This window comes from Camelus bactrianus, chromosome 17 (genome assembly GCF_048773025.1).
Source record: "Camelus bactrianus isolate YW-2024 breed Bactrian camel chromosome 17, ASM4877302v1, whole genome shotgun sequence".
NCBI classification, from domain to species: domain Eukaryota; kingdom Metazoa; phylum Chordata; class Mammalia; order Artiodactyla; family Camelidae; genus Camelus; species Camelus bactrianus.
In genome coordinates this window covers 42823303-42839953 of record NC_133555.1, presented here as the reverse complement: position 1 = coordinate 42839953, position 16651 = coordinate 42823303, and the positions used below count along the sequence as shown (strand labels likewise).

The 16651-nt window shown below is 44.5% G+C and overlaps 1 protein-coding gene across 1 annotated transcript in view; it reads right to left on the bottom strand.

Moving 5' to 3' along the window:
* Window positions 1–265: 265 nt before the first annotated feature.
* DCLK3 (doublecortin like kinase 3) overlaps window positions 266–16651 on the bottom strand; it is a 49227-nt gene continuing 32841 nt past the window's right edge. The window contains exons 3-5 of the mRNA XM_074345285.1: window positions 6968–7100; window positions 3246–3413; window positions 266–859 (exon numbers count right to left, since the gene is read on the bottom strand). Coding sequence (XP_074201386.1) covers window positions 666–859; window positions 3246–3413; window positions 6968–7100 — 495 coding nt within the window. The 3' untranslated portion in view covers window positions 266–665. The remainder of the gene's footprint in view (window positions 860–3245; window positions 3414–6967; window positions 7101–16651) is intronic.

The following is a 16651-nucleotide window of genomic DNA, read 5'->3' as shown; positions in this document are numbered from 1 at the left end:
CGATGTGAGCTGCCCAGGAGGATGTGAGTGAGGAGAAGCAATTCAGGCAAGGCCAAGTCCAGGAGAGCTGGGGCTTCGGTCCCAGAGCAGGGCCCTCCAAGGCCACCACAGCATCCATCACATTGACGTAAAGGAACCCTGCCAGTTATTTAAGTGTCCATCAGCACCTTTATAGGTCGTCCTGGTGGTTTCAGGAGGCACGTCTGAATTATAACCCCCTGGCTCTCAACACCAGCATTAAGAAGTGATCAGACTACAGCCCACCTCAGTCATCCAGAGCACATTTTATTAACACAGATGGACCACGAATCAGTTTATTAATTTCACAGGGGGACTTTAGGCCCTGGTAAGCACCACTCATGTAGTATACCGTGAACTCAATTACAAGGAAGAAGCAAAACGTGTGATTATGATCAAAAATTCCTCACTGAGAACAGTCTCCCCCCGCCCAAAAAAATGTATTAAAGGCTTCAGATATACAAATCTAAAAATATGTTACAACATTTAACATGAAGACCCAAGTTCATTTTTTTAAAATATGCTTTAAAATATACTGAGTGTCTCTCCTTCCCTGATTCTCCAATTATGAGAGGAAGGCTTTTTCAGTGTTTTTCTCTTCGAAGGCTATCCTCTTCTCTTGTCCTCAGGCAGAACCAGGGCCGGGACTATGATGTCTGCTCAGCAGCCCGCGCCTGCTGGCTCCGCAAGTGGCCCTCGCTGCTGGGGGCCACCTCCTTTGCGGGGTTCACCCTGCTGGTCTTCCCAGCAGTTTCAATCCAGGGGTGCTGGAGGACCTGGTGGGCCGTGTAGCGCTTTTTGGGGTCGACCACCAGCAACCGGCTCACCAGATCTTTGGCAGCTGTTGGAATGAGAGAAGGACGCGAAAATGAGATGAACACAGGCGGTTCCGAGTTTCTCTTCCCTGCACAGGAAGTAAGAGTACAGACATCCAGACTTGCACACGTGCTGTACCAGAGCCACACTGTCCCACAGGACTTCCTGCCACGATGGAAACCTTCCATATCTGCAGTACCCACTGGGGACTACTGAGCATTTGAAATAGGGCTGGTGCACCTGAGGAACTGAATTCTTCTTGTATTCACTTTTTTTTTTTAGCAACATTATGTACAATAGCCAAGACATGGAAGCAATGTAAATAGCCATTGACAGATGATAGATAAAGAAGATGTGGTATATTTATACCATGGAATATTACTCAGCCATAGAAAGAATGAAACAGTGCCATTTGAAGCAACATGGATGGACCTGGAAATCATCATACTAAGTGAAGTAAGTGAGACAGAGAAAGACAGATACCATATGTATTTACTTTTAATTCGTTTACACTTACATTTAAATAGCCACTTGCAGCTAGGGGCTACCATACTGGGCTGGAGTCAAGGGATCAGGCCCACCACTAACACCCATGGCGCCACCCAGCCCAGGAGAACACGTGGAGGCCACATACCATATGTCTACATATTTTAAATTTGTAATTCAAACTATCAGGTTGTTAAATGAAATATGTCCAATCTTCCTCCCAAATTTGGTACATGTACCCTCAGATGGACAAAACTGAAAAACATGGGCAAAGAGACCAAAGTGGTGAACAGTGCAAATTCAGAATTGATTTCATTTTCTGCCCAAGACCATGACTGATTCTAGAGAGACATGGTAAGAGTTGGTGGGCCAGGCGGCGGACGCGGAGGAGAGACTGCTCCCCGGCTTGCTGGCTCTCCCAGGCCGGCTCCCTGGGCCTCTTCCCATCACTCAAGAATGCACAGGGGGAAAACACCCACTTTTCTTTATTTTACCGGGGGATGCCTCTTACTCAAGGTCCGTGGCTCACCCACCAGTCACCCCTCCTCCACACCCACTGTCCAGGCACCTCTTGAGCATGGAGACCACAGGATTTCTTCTCCCCTACCCCATTCAAGTGAGCAAATTCTGCCCACAAAGTACCCCGTTCCCACTCGCCCCCAACTCCTTCAGGGTCCTCAGAGGACTCAGGAGGTTGAGGGCCAGGTTTAAATGGAATTCCCAGACCCACATGTATGTGTGTGTGGACACCTGGAGCCCCCTGCCAACATGTCCACGCTCTCCCTCTGCCCCCTAAACAGCCACTCCCTGGCACCCTTGCCACAGAGGGGAAAGGCAGGGGAAAGAGGTCTCAGAAACCTTGGAAGCGGGCTGAAGCCATCTGGGCAGGAAATCCTGGGGTCCCCAGTAAGTGGTCTAGAAGGGGGAGCCTGGGCTCTCGGAGCCACACCCTCTGGTCCCCCAGTCTCCTCACTTATGGGGAGGTTTGTAGCCAGAACAGGGTCCTCTAAGGCATGGGCCCAGGGCAAGGGCCACTGTAAGGAAATCAAGGCACAGTGCTGCATAGAACTTTCTAAAACGATTTTTAGTCCTTCGATTCCCAACCTGCCGCTGCCTTGGTCAGCTCAAGACCCTCACTCCACGTGCAGCAAGCCACCCTCTCCCCACCTTATTTACATGGAAAACAAGAAGCTCTTCCCTTCCCTCAACCCCTAACCCCAGGTGACGGCCCCAGGGCTGAGGACAAGGGCAGTTCAATATCTTAGATGACATGTTTAGGGGTAATTGAGGGGGAAAAAAGTTATCACTCCTATTCTATTTTTTAAGCTAAAGAGATTCAAAGACTCAAAAACTCCAATTTTCTAGCTTTCAATTTCACAAGGGCAGTGAGTAGTACAGACAAATCACTAGGGACAAGGGGAGAGATTCCACTTAACCGGGCCAAAACCAAGGAGGACCACATGTGCTCCTGCTCCACTAAAATCTGAGACCTTCACCCCGTGCCTTCCGGAGTCCCTGTGCTCCAAGTATGCCCTGCAGAACCCTGACTATTCCCATGTGAAGTAAGCAACTCCAGTCTGTCTGAGTCACAAACACTTCTATATATGAGATGGCTTTGGTCTTCCCAAGTGAGGACTACACATTTCTGATCTTGTTCAGTTCTTTGGTTCTTTAATTGGCTTCAGAAAAAGTATTTGGCGATGAGAACTGATGGTTAGCCTCTTTCATTTCATCTCAAAGCAAGTCATGTTTTCAGGATGCTACGGAAAGCTACACAAACCTAGCAAGAAATACAGGATGAAGCACAGCCCGGGTACCACATGGGATCCCTGTGTGCCGTTTGATACACCTGACCTGAAAACCCAGGCGGAGGGGCCCCAGCTCTCCATGCCCTTCCCTCCTGCTCAGGAGGTCCCGAGCCTCACCGTCAGAGATGTTGTCCCAGTACGGGGCCAGGAACTCGAAGCGGCCCAGCTGGATGATGTTGAAGAGCTCATCCTGGTCCCTCTCAGGGCTGCGGAACGGGGGGAAGCCACACAGCAGAATGTAGAGGATCACGCCGGCTGCCCACATGTCCACCTCCAGCCCGTACCCTGTGCAACAAAGGAAGAGGCACAAGCGAACCTGAGACCAGGCTGGGTCAAACGTGAGGAGGTCAACAGCGGAGAACCGGAGCTCAAGGTCACAGAGGACGACCTCAGCTCTTGGTAAGCAAGAGCCACTTGCAAAGACACAGGTGTGCCCCACCGCCCAACCACACCTTCCCTTGATGCCGAAGCCTACAAGCACAGGGTCTACACCAGGGTTACTCAAGGTTTGGGCCAGGACTGGCTGCCCTTTATGATCCTTTATTATTAGTCTGGGATAAAATGAGCACAGAAATGGAAAGTAAGCAACTGGAAACTCAGAGCAATTTGACATGACCAGGACACTCCACAGCATGGTCAATGGATGCCTCTGGTTCAACACTGTACAGGTCAGTCCAGGGCTTGTCCCCCACACAAGGTAACTCAAACATGGTGTGAGCTGTGTTCTGGCACCCTGTGGCAGGACCACCTGCAGGTCCATCCACACGGCTCTGGAGATTTTCCCTGGTCCTTCACCGAAGATGTCCGAGATGCCCTGGTCGACACCAGCCATGTCTACTCCCTATCCGTTCATTTCCTGCCCTCATTCAAAACACAATCATTTACTGGGTTTTTTTTTTTAAGGACTAGAAAAAGACTGATGCTATTAGCTGTATCCTCCGTGCATGTGTACATATACACATTTATACTGTCTTCAACAGATTTGGGGGAGAGGGTATAGCTCAGTGGTAGAGCACGCACCTAGTAGGTATGAGGTCCTGGGTTCAATCTCCAGTGCCTTCATTTAAAAATAAATAAACAAATAAACCTAATCACCCCCCCTCAAAAAAATTTAGAATCATGTTGTGCATATTCTGTAGCCTATGTTGTTCATTTAATATTACACCATGGCGTTTCCTATACAGGAATTTTCTATGAAGAACAGGAAAAGTATTCTTCAAAAACATGACTTTTTAAAACTGTTAGTGTTTCCTTTATATAATGAAACCCCTGTGTTATTTACAACTATAAGTAATTCTGTGATGGATTAAACATTAAACATGAATATGTAATATTAGTATATATTAATACAGATTAAATATTTGTGCTCTTCTCTGATTATATTCTATTTTTTTTTCCAAGCACAAATTGCCTTTATTGGCTCACAGATCCAAACGATGGGACAGGCTGGTGTGGACATGACCTCAGGGCTGTCTTTCTGCCTCTTCCTCAGCAGGTCAGCCTCATCCCTCTGATTATAGTCTTAAAGTAACTTTCTAACAGTTAAATGTGCAAAACAATATTTTGATACCTATTGCCCAATTATCCTCCCAAAAGTTTATTAACAGAGGTATATACATTTCCAAACACTTTCTAATATTTTCCCTTTGGGAAAGGAAAATACTTGGCAATTTTAATTTGGAAGTTAGATATTCAGTATTAAGCCCTTGAGTAACGTTGTCAAGGCACAAATAAGCAGAAAAATATTAAGGGAATAACTCACTAACGACTGCTTTCGGGACAACTTTAACAGTCTTTTCTTAGTTCTGACCATCTTTCACTCACTCTTGGGAATGTCTCGCTCAGCTAGACTCCCCATCCTCTTGAAATTCACCCCTCAGCCTCATCACACTTTCCTGGTCCTCTTCCTGCCTCCGGGCTGCCCAGACCTTGGCCAACCCTCCTTCTCTCTCTCATGTCCTCACTCCTGGCCCCCCCTCAAGAATCTGTCTTTGCTTTCCCTATGATCCAGCAATCCCACTCCTGGGCATGTAGCTGGAGGAAACTCTAATTTGACAAGATACATGCACCCCAATGTTCACAGCAACACTATTTACAATAGCCAAGACTTGGAACCAACCTAAATGTCCACCTACAGATGACTGGATAAAGAAGTTGTGTTATATATACACAATGGAATACTACTCAGCCATAAAAAAGAATGAAATACTGCTATTTGCAGCAACATGGATGGACCTAGAGATTATCATACTAAGTGAAGTCAGTCAGACAGAGAAAGACAAATACCATATATCACTTATATATGGAATCTTAAAAAATGACACAAATGATTTATTTACAAAACAGAAGCAGACTCACAGACATAGAAATAAAACTTATGGTTACCAGAGGGGAAAGGGATGGGAGGGAGAAATTGTGACTTTGTGATTTACAGATAAAAACCAACATATATAAAATAGATAAATGACAAGTTTATATTGTATAGCACATGGAACTATATTCATAACTTGTAATAACCTATAACAAAAAAGATGCATATATATACATATATGCATATGTATGTGTGTATAACTGAATCACTGTGCTGTACACCAGAAACTAACACAACATCGTAAATCGACTATACTTTAATTGAAAAAAAAAAAAAAAAGAATCTGTCTCTGGCTGCTCTTGCTGGCTCATTCTCCCACCAGTCTGGTTGCCATCCCTGTGTTGGACAGCTCCGTGTATCCATCCTGGTATCTCTACAAAGTCAATGTGTCCAAAACTTCATTCACTCACCCCCATATCCCAAAGGAGTTTTCCTTTCCAATCCCCTGTGTTAGCTGGTGCTAGCACTCACGTTCTGGCTTCCCAGAGTCCACAAAGACGACCTGCTTCCATTCCTCTCTTACCCAGCTCAGTAATGCTTCCATTAAAATGTCTACAGTCACTCAGGATTCTCCTGTCCCACTGTCACCACATTAGCATGACTACTATGCTGGCCGCACTGGGTCCAAACTCATTTGTGGGGAATCCAGGCTCAACCTAATCATCCAACTGAATACCCCTCTGCTCCATTGAGCTTAATCTTCTCAACGTCTCCACCAGCCCAGCTCCGTGCATGTTCTAGTCTCTGCATCTTACCTTCCCTGATGCTCCTGCTACTGGGATAAAATCACTCCCTTCTCCCTACCACCAATCTGACAACACATCCAGACCTTTCCCACCTGTAGCCATCACAGGTGATTAACATGACTTCTCTAGGAGGGCCATGACAGCTAAACAGTTACTCACATACTGGAGCCATATAATAGTAACAATGATTTCCTTTTATATACTTTACAGAGTGGGTCACTGAAACAGTCCATTTGGCCCCTGATACAATAGATGAGCAAGTAATAAATATTATTCATGGGGTCTGAAATGGGACGCCCTTTTCCTTTAAATGCAAGATTGGTGAAGGAATTTTTAAGCCAATTACGTAAGAACTGCTTCAACTCTCTCCCATGAGAGCTAGCCCTGGGTCGGTGGCACAAATGGCCTTGTTTGCTTGAGTTCCCCACCCAATTCTCCACCATTTTTCATCTCGTTGTCCTGCCAATACACACACACACACATACACCCCCCACACAACTCCTTTTCTATAATAAGTGCAGCCCTGATGAGGAAAAGGTTCTCACGCTGTGGTCAAGGTGACCTACTTCAAATATTTCCACTAAAGTCCACATACAAGTTCAGTGCCAAATCTCTCAGATTTTTGACTGCTCCATATTGAAAAATATAAAATTTAAATATTAAAAATTAAACATCTGTCAGTAAGTGAACTAGAGTTGCACAGAGCAATGTGTAACGCTTACCTTTCTCGGAAAGAATTTCGGGAGCTACGTAAGTCGGAGTCCCACACACAGTGAATATAGGTCTCACCACATGCTTTGCAAGACCAAAATCGGCCAGTTTCAAGGTGGTAGATTTGTCTTCATTTCGCTGAACCTGTAAGAAACCAAAACCCCCAAAACTGTGATGAGAACAAAGAAGGAAAACTGAGACAGCATACACGGTCAGGATAAGCAAACAATAAACCACACAAGCTTATGGATTAGCCCGACATTGACAAACCCAACCTAATCTCAGTGACAAGTGTTCACTAAGGAACCAACAAGTTAGACTTACTCTGCTGTCCAATATGGTAACACCATGTTGTCACAGATGGCTATTGATTTTAAATTAATTAAAATCAAATCAAATTAAAAAGTCAGTTGCCCAGATGCACTCACCACATTTCAAGTACTCAAGAGCCATCCATGGCTAATGGCTACCATATTGCACAGTGCAAATCTAACATTTCCATCATCACAGAAAGCTGCATTGAGCAGCACTGAGTCAGAACAAGGATCAATGATATTTTGAGCACAGGCTAGCTTTAACAAGAACTAGAAAATGCCTATGAGGGATGCAAAGTCTGGGCAGAGGAAAAACAGGAAGGAAAAGGAAGAAGGAATTAGAATGAAGAAGTAGACAAACAAGCAGTGGAAGGATGTTCATCATATACCCTAATTTGGGGAACTCAGGAAGTAAGACTCCAGCAGACCAGGAGTCTTTAAGTCTAATTCGAAGACTTGCAGCTAGATGGCCTTGAATAAATTTCTTTACTCATTTGAGCCTCCATTTTCTCATTTGTTAAATTAAAAAGAGGGAAGTGATAATTTCCAGCTAACAGACTTATGTCAGGTGTTCCATTCAACGACTGTAATCTAGCCTGTAAAGTCAGCCCCAAAGTGACCAACAGTTCCAGACTGCCTGGAACTGAGGGGTTCCCAGGATGTGGGACTTTCATTATTAAAACCAGAACAGTGTGAGGCAAACCAAGATGAGGTGGTTATCCAGTTTGCACGTAATACAAAAACAATCAATGCTATTGAACTGAGATATATTCCTATGTATTGGAATTGACAAAGTGGGTTCTGTTAACATTTTCATGAAGGTGAAAGAAATCATCTCTGATTCTTCCTTTAGACTCCTGCAGGTTTTAGAGCAGAGAAGAATTAGTCATTTTTTTAAAACAGAGAAAAGATACAACTACCCTCCTTCTAAAATTAACACAGAGCATCAACTGTTCCCCTTTGTCCTCTTCAAAACATATCCCATCCGGGTCTCATTTCCTCAAACAAGCCCAAGCGATTGGCTTTCAGATCTCTGGTCAACAGGTTCCCACTGCCAAGTTCCTGTGTCCTGCCCTCCCCGACCCTCAAGGTACGTATCTGCATGTCAGGTGATGATTGTTAGGAAAAGTTGGGTCTTAAAGAAATGAATCTCAAGAGGTGAGCTTAGCAAGAAATAATAAAACTAAAGATATGTTATATCTCACATCAAAAAAAAAAAAAAAACAATGAGGGGGACAAACTTAGCAGGTCTTGCAGCAAGTAAAAGACGCATGGTACCCTCGTGTTCTGGAGGCAGGTCTCCACTTTGGGAAAAGGTTAAATAGTTGTGCACAAATCAACCTCCTTCAACCTGAACAAGTAAGGAGAAAGGCAACCCAAGAGGAGGTCTGGCCTCCAAACATCAGAGAATGTTAGAGCAGCTGCGTCCCCCACCCAACCCCATCGATGAGTGTCACCTTGACGGACATTTTAGAACAAGAAATAAAGGCACAAGCCAAAGGGTTCTCACCCTCCCTTGATTTCCAGGATGGAGGAAGCTAAACACACCTGGGCGATACCTGACTGATTCCAACTCAGCTGCAGCAGCCCTGGGCCCTGGGCTGGCCATGCTCTGCAGGCACCCCAGCCAGCCCCACCTCGCAGCTGGTCTGTGCACACCTGGAGGATGCTGGCTCCATTTCCGGCAAGTGTTCTGAGCCCTTTGAGCAGCCCTGCCACCCAATCATCACTCTGACCTCATCTGGGACCCAGAGTAAATTTCTCTTGGTGCTCCAACCGAACCACAGAAAGCAGCCAGCACCATCTCTAAACAGAGAGCTTTGAATGAAAGATTCTGCAAGGGGGCATTTTTTCCTCCCTTAGTGTCATCTGCTTCCTGGGAAAGATGCAGCCCGCCCAAGACCTGTCGTTACAGCCTGCCTCGCACCTTCCTCCTAATGTAAAGGACAAAGCTTGGGGCTGCCAAGGGTCTCAGGCCCAGAGGGGAACTGATCCATAACATAACAGAGATAATAGTGGAATCTTAAAAAAAAAAAATTGCACTCATAGAAACAGAGAGCAGAAAAGTGTTTGCAGGTCTGGGAAAGTGGGGAGGTGCTGGTCATGGGGTACCAGCTCTCGGTTACGAGATGAGTAAGTTCTGGGGATCTGATGTCCAGCATGGTGACTGTAGTTAGTAATTTTGTATTTTTTATACTTGAAATTTGCTAAGAGCAGATTTTAAGTGTTATCATAAAAAAAAAGTAACTAAGAGGACACTTTAAATATATTAAATATGTATTTAAATATCTATTTTGCCAATTATACCTCAGTAAAGCTCAGGGCAGCGGGTGGAAGGAATTCATGCAGTTTTATTTAAAACATACTGTTAAATCTAAGAGTAAATAATGGTTGTTTTTTTTTTCAGGCAAGTTGTCAAATCTTTATTTTCTCCTTAAAACAAATAAACAAAAACCAAAGAAACAAAGCCAGTTCCAGCCCTTACTGCTGTCTATCTTGAAGCCTGTCAGCCAACAGGTGTTCTTGGGGACTCGGCCACACAGCAGTGCACCCAGCGACACAGCCACCCTCCACCAGGAGGGACCACTCCCCGGCCCTGCTCAGCCTGAGGGATTTACAGCAAAAGCCCTTTTTGTAACAACAACCTCTGGTCCACCTGCTTCTGGACCTTATTGGGGGGCTCTGGATGAGGCCTCCTCACCTACAACAGAAAGAACCCTTTGCTGGATGATTCAGCGTCATACACCAGCTACAAGCATGGACTCTAAAGCCCACATGTCAGGACTCAGACTCCGGCTCGCCATTCACTACATACCATTCACTACGTAACCGTGTCTCCATCACCTCACTTGTCAAGTGGGGATGTGAGAGGCCTTACAGGACGGCGATGAGGATTAAATGAATTAATATTTGTAAGGTGTTATAAATAGTGCCTGGCACCGAAGAAGCACGACAGAAGTGTTTGTTAAGTAAACCGTATTATTTTAGCCTCCAAAACAGCTCACTTGAGAAGAGCAGGACTGACTTCAGGCAAAAACCAGTCCAGAAAGTCAGACTTGATCCCCCCCTTCTCCCCTTTCAGGATCGCCTCGTCCAAACCAGGCCTGGCCCTCATCCATCTCTGCCGTCAAGGCTCCACCCCTCCGCCACTCTTACTTGCCCCACATCTCATGGTAGAAGCTGATTACTCAGGTGCAAGTGAGCTGGGTGGCAAATTTGAGTGCTACCTGGGTGATCTCATCCAAGTGAGACTCACTGGAGCCACCAGGGCTGACGGAGAAATTTTCAACTTGTCTGCAGGTGCACACACTCACATTTCTACTGGAACCCCCATCAAGGTTCCCAAAGCTCCTCCCAGCACTGGGAGGGCAGGAGGGCCACGGGGAGGGCTCTGGTGCTCCCTGTGTCCCATCAGACCCACCGGCACAGCGACACCCAGAAACGCAGGGCGGGCAGCCACTCCCTGGGCTCCCCAGACATGGGTAAGTGCGCCCAACCTGCTCTGGTTGGGCGCACTCTCTGGTTTCTGCCAGAGAGCGTACATCTCTGTAAGCAGACAGCGTCTTTATTACTGAGCCCCAGTCACCACTGGGCAGTCTAATCCACGTCTCCATAATGAACCTAACCAAATGGAAAACCCTAGATGCAGAACGAAAATGCACTTCTGCTCCAGTCTGTGCATCGAGACAGACACAGCCTGAGAGGAGACAAGGGAGGTAATTATTAGAATAATTCACACTAGAAAATTTAGTTTGGAAGGGAAAGAAAAAAAAATTGCATGCTGCCTTAAGTTTCCAGATGGACCGTCTACATGAATCACATTTGCTGGGTGACTGCTGAAAAAAATATGCCCCTCGCAAATATTTGTAAATAGGCTCAACCAAATGATCAGCATGAAAAGCATGTGGCTGACTGAATACACCAAAATAAAGTCTGTACTCCCATGCGAGGGAACAAACATCCCCTTCCTCACAGAAGCCCCCAACTCTAAAACCTGACTCCACTGGGATGGAAGACGATTAAACAAGGTGGACGTTTGGTCTTTAGAAATTTTTCTGAAATAAATTAAGGCTAAAATTTTTAAAAATAATAAAATTTAAAAATGAGTAAATTCTGAAAATGTATTATGTTTAATGTTCAGATGCTGATGGAGACACTTTCAAATGCCAAATCTGTTTTGTTTTAATTCTCTGATTCCCTTTCTAAAATAACTGCATGCTGTTTCTCACCTCCATAGCGTTTTCCTTTGAGTCTCAGCTTCATCCCTGTATGTTGCAGAGCCCGACGGGCGGTTAGGATCTGCAGAGTTGTGTGTCCCTTCCAGAAAGTGAGAATGCTCAATGTTTTTAATTCTTCCATCCCTAGCCTCTGACATTTTCCCGAGATGTCAGTGTGACTTGAGACTTCCCATTAATTTCACCCACAGGAGCAGCTTAATGAATTACATCTAATTCTCTGTCAGTGTGAGTTTTGCTTTTGTTTTTGTTTTGTTTTGTTTTCCAACAGGCACCTCATATTCTTGGCCTCAGGACAGTTCTTATCTGAATCCTTGAATTTGAATGAGTGACATCCTCAATGGAATAACTCTTCCTCCTAAAATCTGGGGAACTTCTGAAACCATCAAATTCTCCACCCAAACGGAAAACTTGTCTAAAACATCCTCCCCCAAGACTACTGTTCACCTCCGACTGAAATCTCAAGATGGAAAAGGTCCTATGCTGTCATGTGGACATCACGCGGCACTCCAGCCCACGTACAGTCAGCTTAACTTGTGAGGAGGTTCGCCCCATGTCCATTCAAAATTCCGCCCCCTCCTCTGTTTTCAAAATCTGCCTTCTGGGAAGGACACACTCCTTCCAAAGAAGGGAAACCAGTACCAGGACCCCCCAGGTTGCCTCTGGCTTCTCTAACAGACTCCCAAGTGGTACTGATGCTGCGTTTCTAAGCTCACATCCGAGCATCCTCAACCTGACCCCTATAGGACCTGGTCTCCTGACCTGCCACCCCTCTCTCACTCCTCCCTATGCTAAGTGCAGCTCCTGAATCAGCAGCATTGGCATCAGCTGGGAGCTTGTTAGAGCTCTCAGGCTGCCCCAGGTCTGCTGAACCAGAATCTGCATTTCTATGAGACCCCGGGTGATTCTTCTACACAGTAAAGTTCTAGATAATCCCTACTTCATTAATGCCTCTTTAAATAAAGGATGCCCAGAAATGAACACCACACACCAGGTATGATTTGAACAGAGCCATGAACCTCAGAACTCAGCTGACCAGGCACCGGGTGCCCATCAAGGCAAAGATCCCACTATAAATCTCCTACTTGGACATCCCTGCCTCAGAAATCTTTTGGAAGAGATCACAACATGCGTCCACAGTTTATGCCACTTTGACATAATTATTATTTTGAGCTGAAGACACTTGAGAAACAGCAGACAGGAAGCATTTTCTGACCCTTTCTACCTAAAAGCAGGACATAAAATCGCCCATAATAAGGGCCCCTCTTTGTACCAGGAAAGGTGGAACGCTCTAAATCCCCAGGGACTGGCCAACCCAGAGACACACTGAGAGGAATTTACATGATAAGCCTACAGAAGCAACTCACTCTCCACTAGGTTCCACCAGCATTTACCCTCCACAGTCCGCAGCCCCTAGAAGCCTAAATAAACCCTTTTCCTTTGTCACTTCTCTAAAACTACTGTTTTTGTTAAGATGCTATATAAGCCCTTTCCGTCACTCATCCGAGCTTCTCCCACGTGTATGCACACTACACACGTAAATGATTTCTGTTTTCCTCTTGTTCATGTCTTTCGTCAGGTTAATTTCCAGGGCCCAGTGACAGAATCTAAGAGGACAGAGGAAAAAGATTTCCTTCCTCCCTTCACCTTCCTGAGCCATGAGCCCTGATAGGTGAAGGGCCCACCCACAGCCCCAGTGCCCATATCTGACCTTGCCCTCAGCCCACATCTCCATCTCTCTGTCCGCAGGTCTATCTAAACTCACTGTTCTGGGGCTCATTTTCAATTGCCCTCTAGTCAAGAGGGTGTTAGAGATTAATTTCCAAGGCACTGTAATGACTCTTGATCCATCTGCATCCATCATTCTTTCTTCCTGCCACACCAAAGCACCCTGCCCTGAATCCAGGCAATCCCTATTATTTACATCAGCATCCAGATCACATCTGGACGGTTTCAAAGCTTCAAGAGGACTCTTCCTGAGCCATTAGCAACCTCCTCTCCCTCAAGAGCACAGCCATTTAAATGTGACCTTGCAATTAGCATCTTTGAACAGAAGAGGACAGCAGTGAACAAACCAAACGGCAAGTGGCTACTCTAAGACTAATCAATGCAGGTAAGGCTTGTTTTTGACGACTTCTTACTTGATTTCTCACTTGGTCCTGCAAGGTTCCTCTGGCCTTTTCCCTCCAAGGTTTCCTTTCCAATTGGCTGTGAGGCCTGAAATGATCTTAGAAACCAATTTACAACGAAACGCCAATGCCTAAAATCAATCTACATTTCAACAGCAAAAGATACTGTAAAACAAAAATGACAGAAAAAAATCACTGGGGACGGTTTTCCCTGGGACCCGTCACAGGACAGGTCACTGACATGCCTTTGGTGTTTACAAAGCATGCCAGGTTGGTTTTTTCTACTTAACATCTCACATTTATTCAACAAATATTAATTAGATGCCCACATGTGCCAGGCACTGTTCTAGGTACCTGGAATACAGCAGAGGATGAAATGGATAAAGTCTATGCTCTTGTGAAGCCTTCTTTCTATTAATAAATAATATTCAGGTGAATGTGTCCCTGGGATGTGTGTTAAGTGTTATAAAAAGTCAGGGAGTGATAAGTGATATAAAAAATAAAACATGGGATAAAGGCTGTGTTGTCTAGTACAGTATCCACAGCCACATGTGACTATTTATTTTTAAACACAATTTAAAGTTCAGTTCTGCAGACCTCCAAGGTACATTTCGAGTGCTCACACAGCTGGTGGCTACCTACTGGGCAGTACAGATATGGGACCTTTTCAGCATCACAGAAAGTTCTGTTGGATAGTGCCAATGTAGGAATTTTATGTGCATGATTATACGCCCACAAATGGAATTTGGCAAAATTCCAAAGGTCAAGGCCCTACCCAGTAAAGCCAAAGTTATAACAAACAGAATGACTATTGCTGTGGTCAGCATTAACTATTCATGGGCCTCCAGTGGTCCCTGAGACCTAAGAAGTTCAAAATATCAGAGGTGTTTCCTAGAGGGGAAATTTACCGCCTCAAGCAGGCATCGTGGGCCCAGCGGAGCAGCCCGTGGAAGATCTCAGACAAATCGTCCTTTCCTCCGATTCTGTGTATCCCACCCAGCTGACTGAAAGGGATTTTAAGAATCTGCCTAAATATGGAAAAGTGGAGTATTACTGCCCAAAATAGTGCACTAGAAATTAGTTTAAGGAGGGATTTATACTATCTTTTCCCCTCTCTCTCTCTCTATACACACACACACACACACACACACACACACACACTCCCTCTATATATATTCTCTGTGTATATATATATATACACACATATATATACTCTCTATATTCTCTCTATATATATTATACACTCTCCTCTCTCTATATTCATTCTCTCTATATATATATACTGTCTACATACACATACACACTCTTATATTCTCTCTATATATACTCTATATATTTATACTCTCTATGTATGTACACACTCTCTCTACATATATATACTCTCTCTATATATGTATTGTCTATATATATGTACATATTCTCTATATATATACTTTATAAAGTACACACTGTATATATATACTGTATAATGTACACCTCTGTATATATACTGTCTATATACTCTCTATATATACTATCTATATATGTGTACACACTATATATATATTCTTTCTATATATATCTATATAGATATGTCTATATTCGCCTCTATAGCAATCCGTCCCTCCCTCTCCGCTCTTCCTTTTTTCCGTCCACCCTTCCTCTCCACACCCCGACAGAGCCCCTAACAGGCAGGACGTCTGAAGGAACTAGAACCAGGGGGTCTCATGTTACAGCATTTAGACAGCTAGACCTTAGACCTCAGACACTTGTTCAAGAGATTTACCGAGTTGCTTTCTCAGATTCAGGGCATTTTGAAAATAAAGGATTTCCAGAAACATCATCTTAGACCCTGACGTGGCTCAGAGAATCATTCTCTTAGAAAGGTGACAACACACTTGAACACCAGAGTTAGGAGGACAGGGGAGACTGCTGTTATTCACCAAGTGACCTGAACCTCAGGACTCTTTGGGGACAATGAAGTCACAACTGTAGAAGGTACTCAACAAATTCGATAAGTATGAATCATACTCTTAGGTAGCCCTTGTTGCAGACAGTAACTTATCAGACATCCACTGTCTTAGGTGACTATTTCGAAAGAAACTAAGAGAAGGAAGAAAACCCCAATTATCAAGATGACGCAGGATCTAGAATTTTGAAGACTTTAAGAAATTTCCTGAAACTGCTAACTATGCAGTCAAACCTGGACATATACAGGTTCACTGACTCTACGAACACTCTTTATTTTCCTGGAAACTGCTAAAATGGGTGCTGAGAGCCACTCCCACTGATAGAAAGCTAAAGTCAAAACTGATGCTTCCTGGTGGAATGCATCCCAAGGTTCTCCAGATGAGTTCTGTCTCTTATTGAGCTGTCTTCCTGTCAACATGATCGACATCGGCCAATGACCTAACGACTGGCATCACTGTATTTTTTCTGTAGGGATTTCATGTGGATTTGCTGAAATCCACATTTCTTGATTTTATTAAGCGTATCTTAACAAGATACGCTTCATGGTTGTTATTAACTTGTTAACTAATGTGACTGATGTATAAATGCATTCATGAATACTTGGACCGTCCATGAAGGGGCGTGGACCCCTCTGTCGGGAAAGCTAAGGGGAAAGGAGATGGACATTGGAACTGGTGGAAGAGAAGTCACGCTGATTCGGGAGAATTATGCATCACAGAACCACTAGCTAATAGAGCAAGGATCACTGAGTTGCTCTTGTACGTCAAAATAGATGGGAGGGAAACAGCTCAGTGGCAGAGCACGTGCTTAGCATGCATGGGCCCTGGTTGATTCCCCAGTACCTCCATTAAAAAAAAAAAGTAGAAGTAGAAAAGGAACCTGGAATTAAGATGAATAAAATGAAAAAAGGCACAAATGAACTTATTTACAAAATAGAAACAGACTCACAGACAGAAAACAAACATGGTTACAGGGGGGAAGGGGGTAGGAAGAGATAAATTGGGAGTTTGAGATTTGCAGATACTACTATATAAAAAATAGATTAAACAACAGTTTCTTCTGTACAG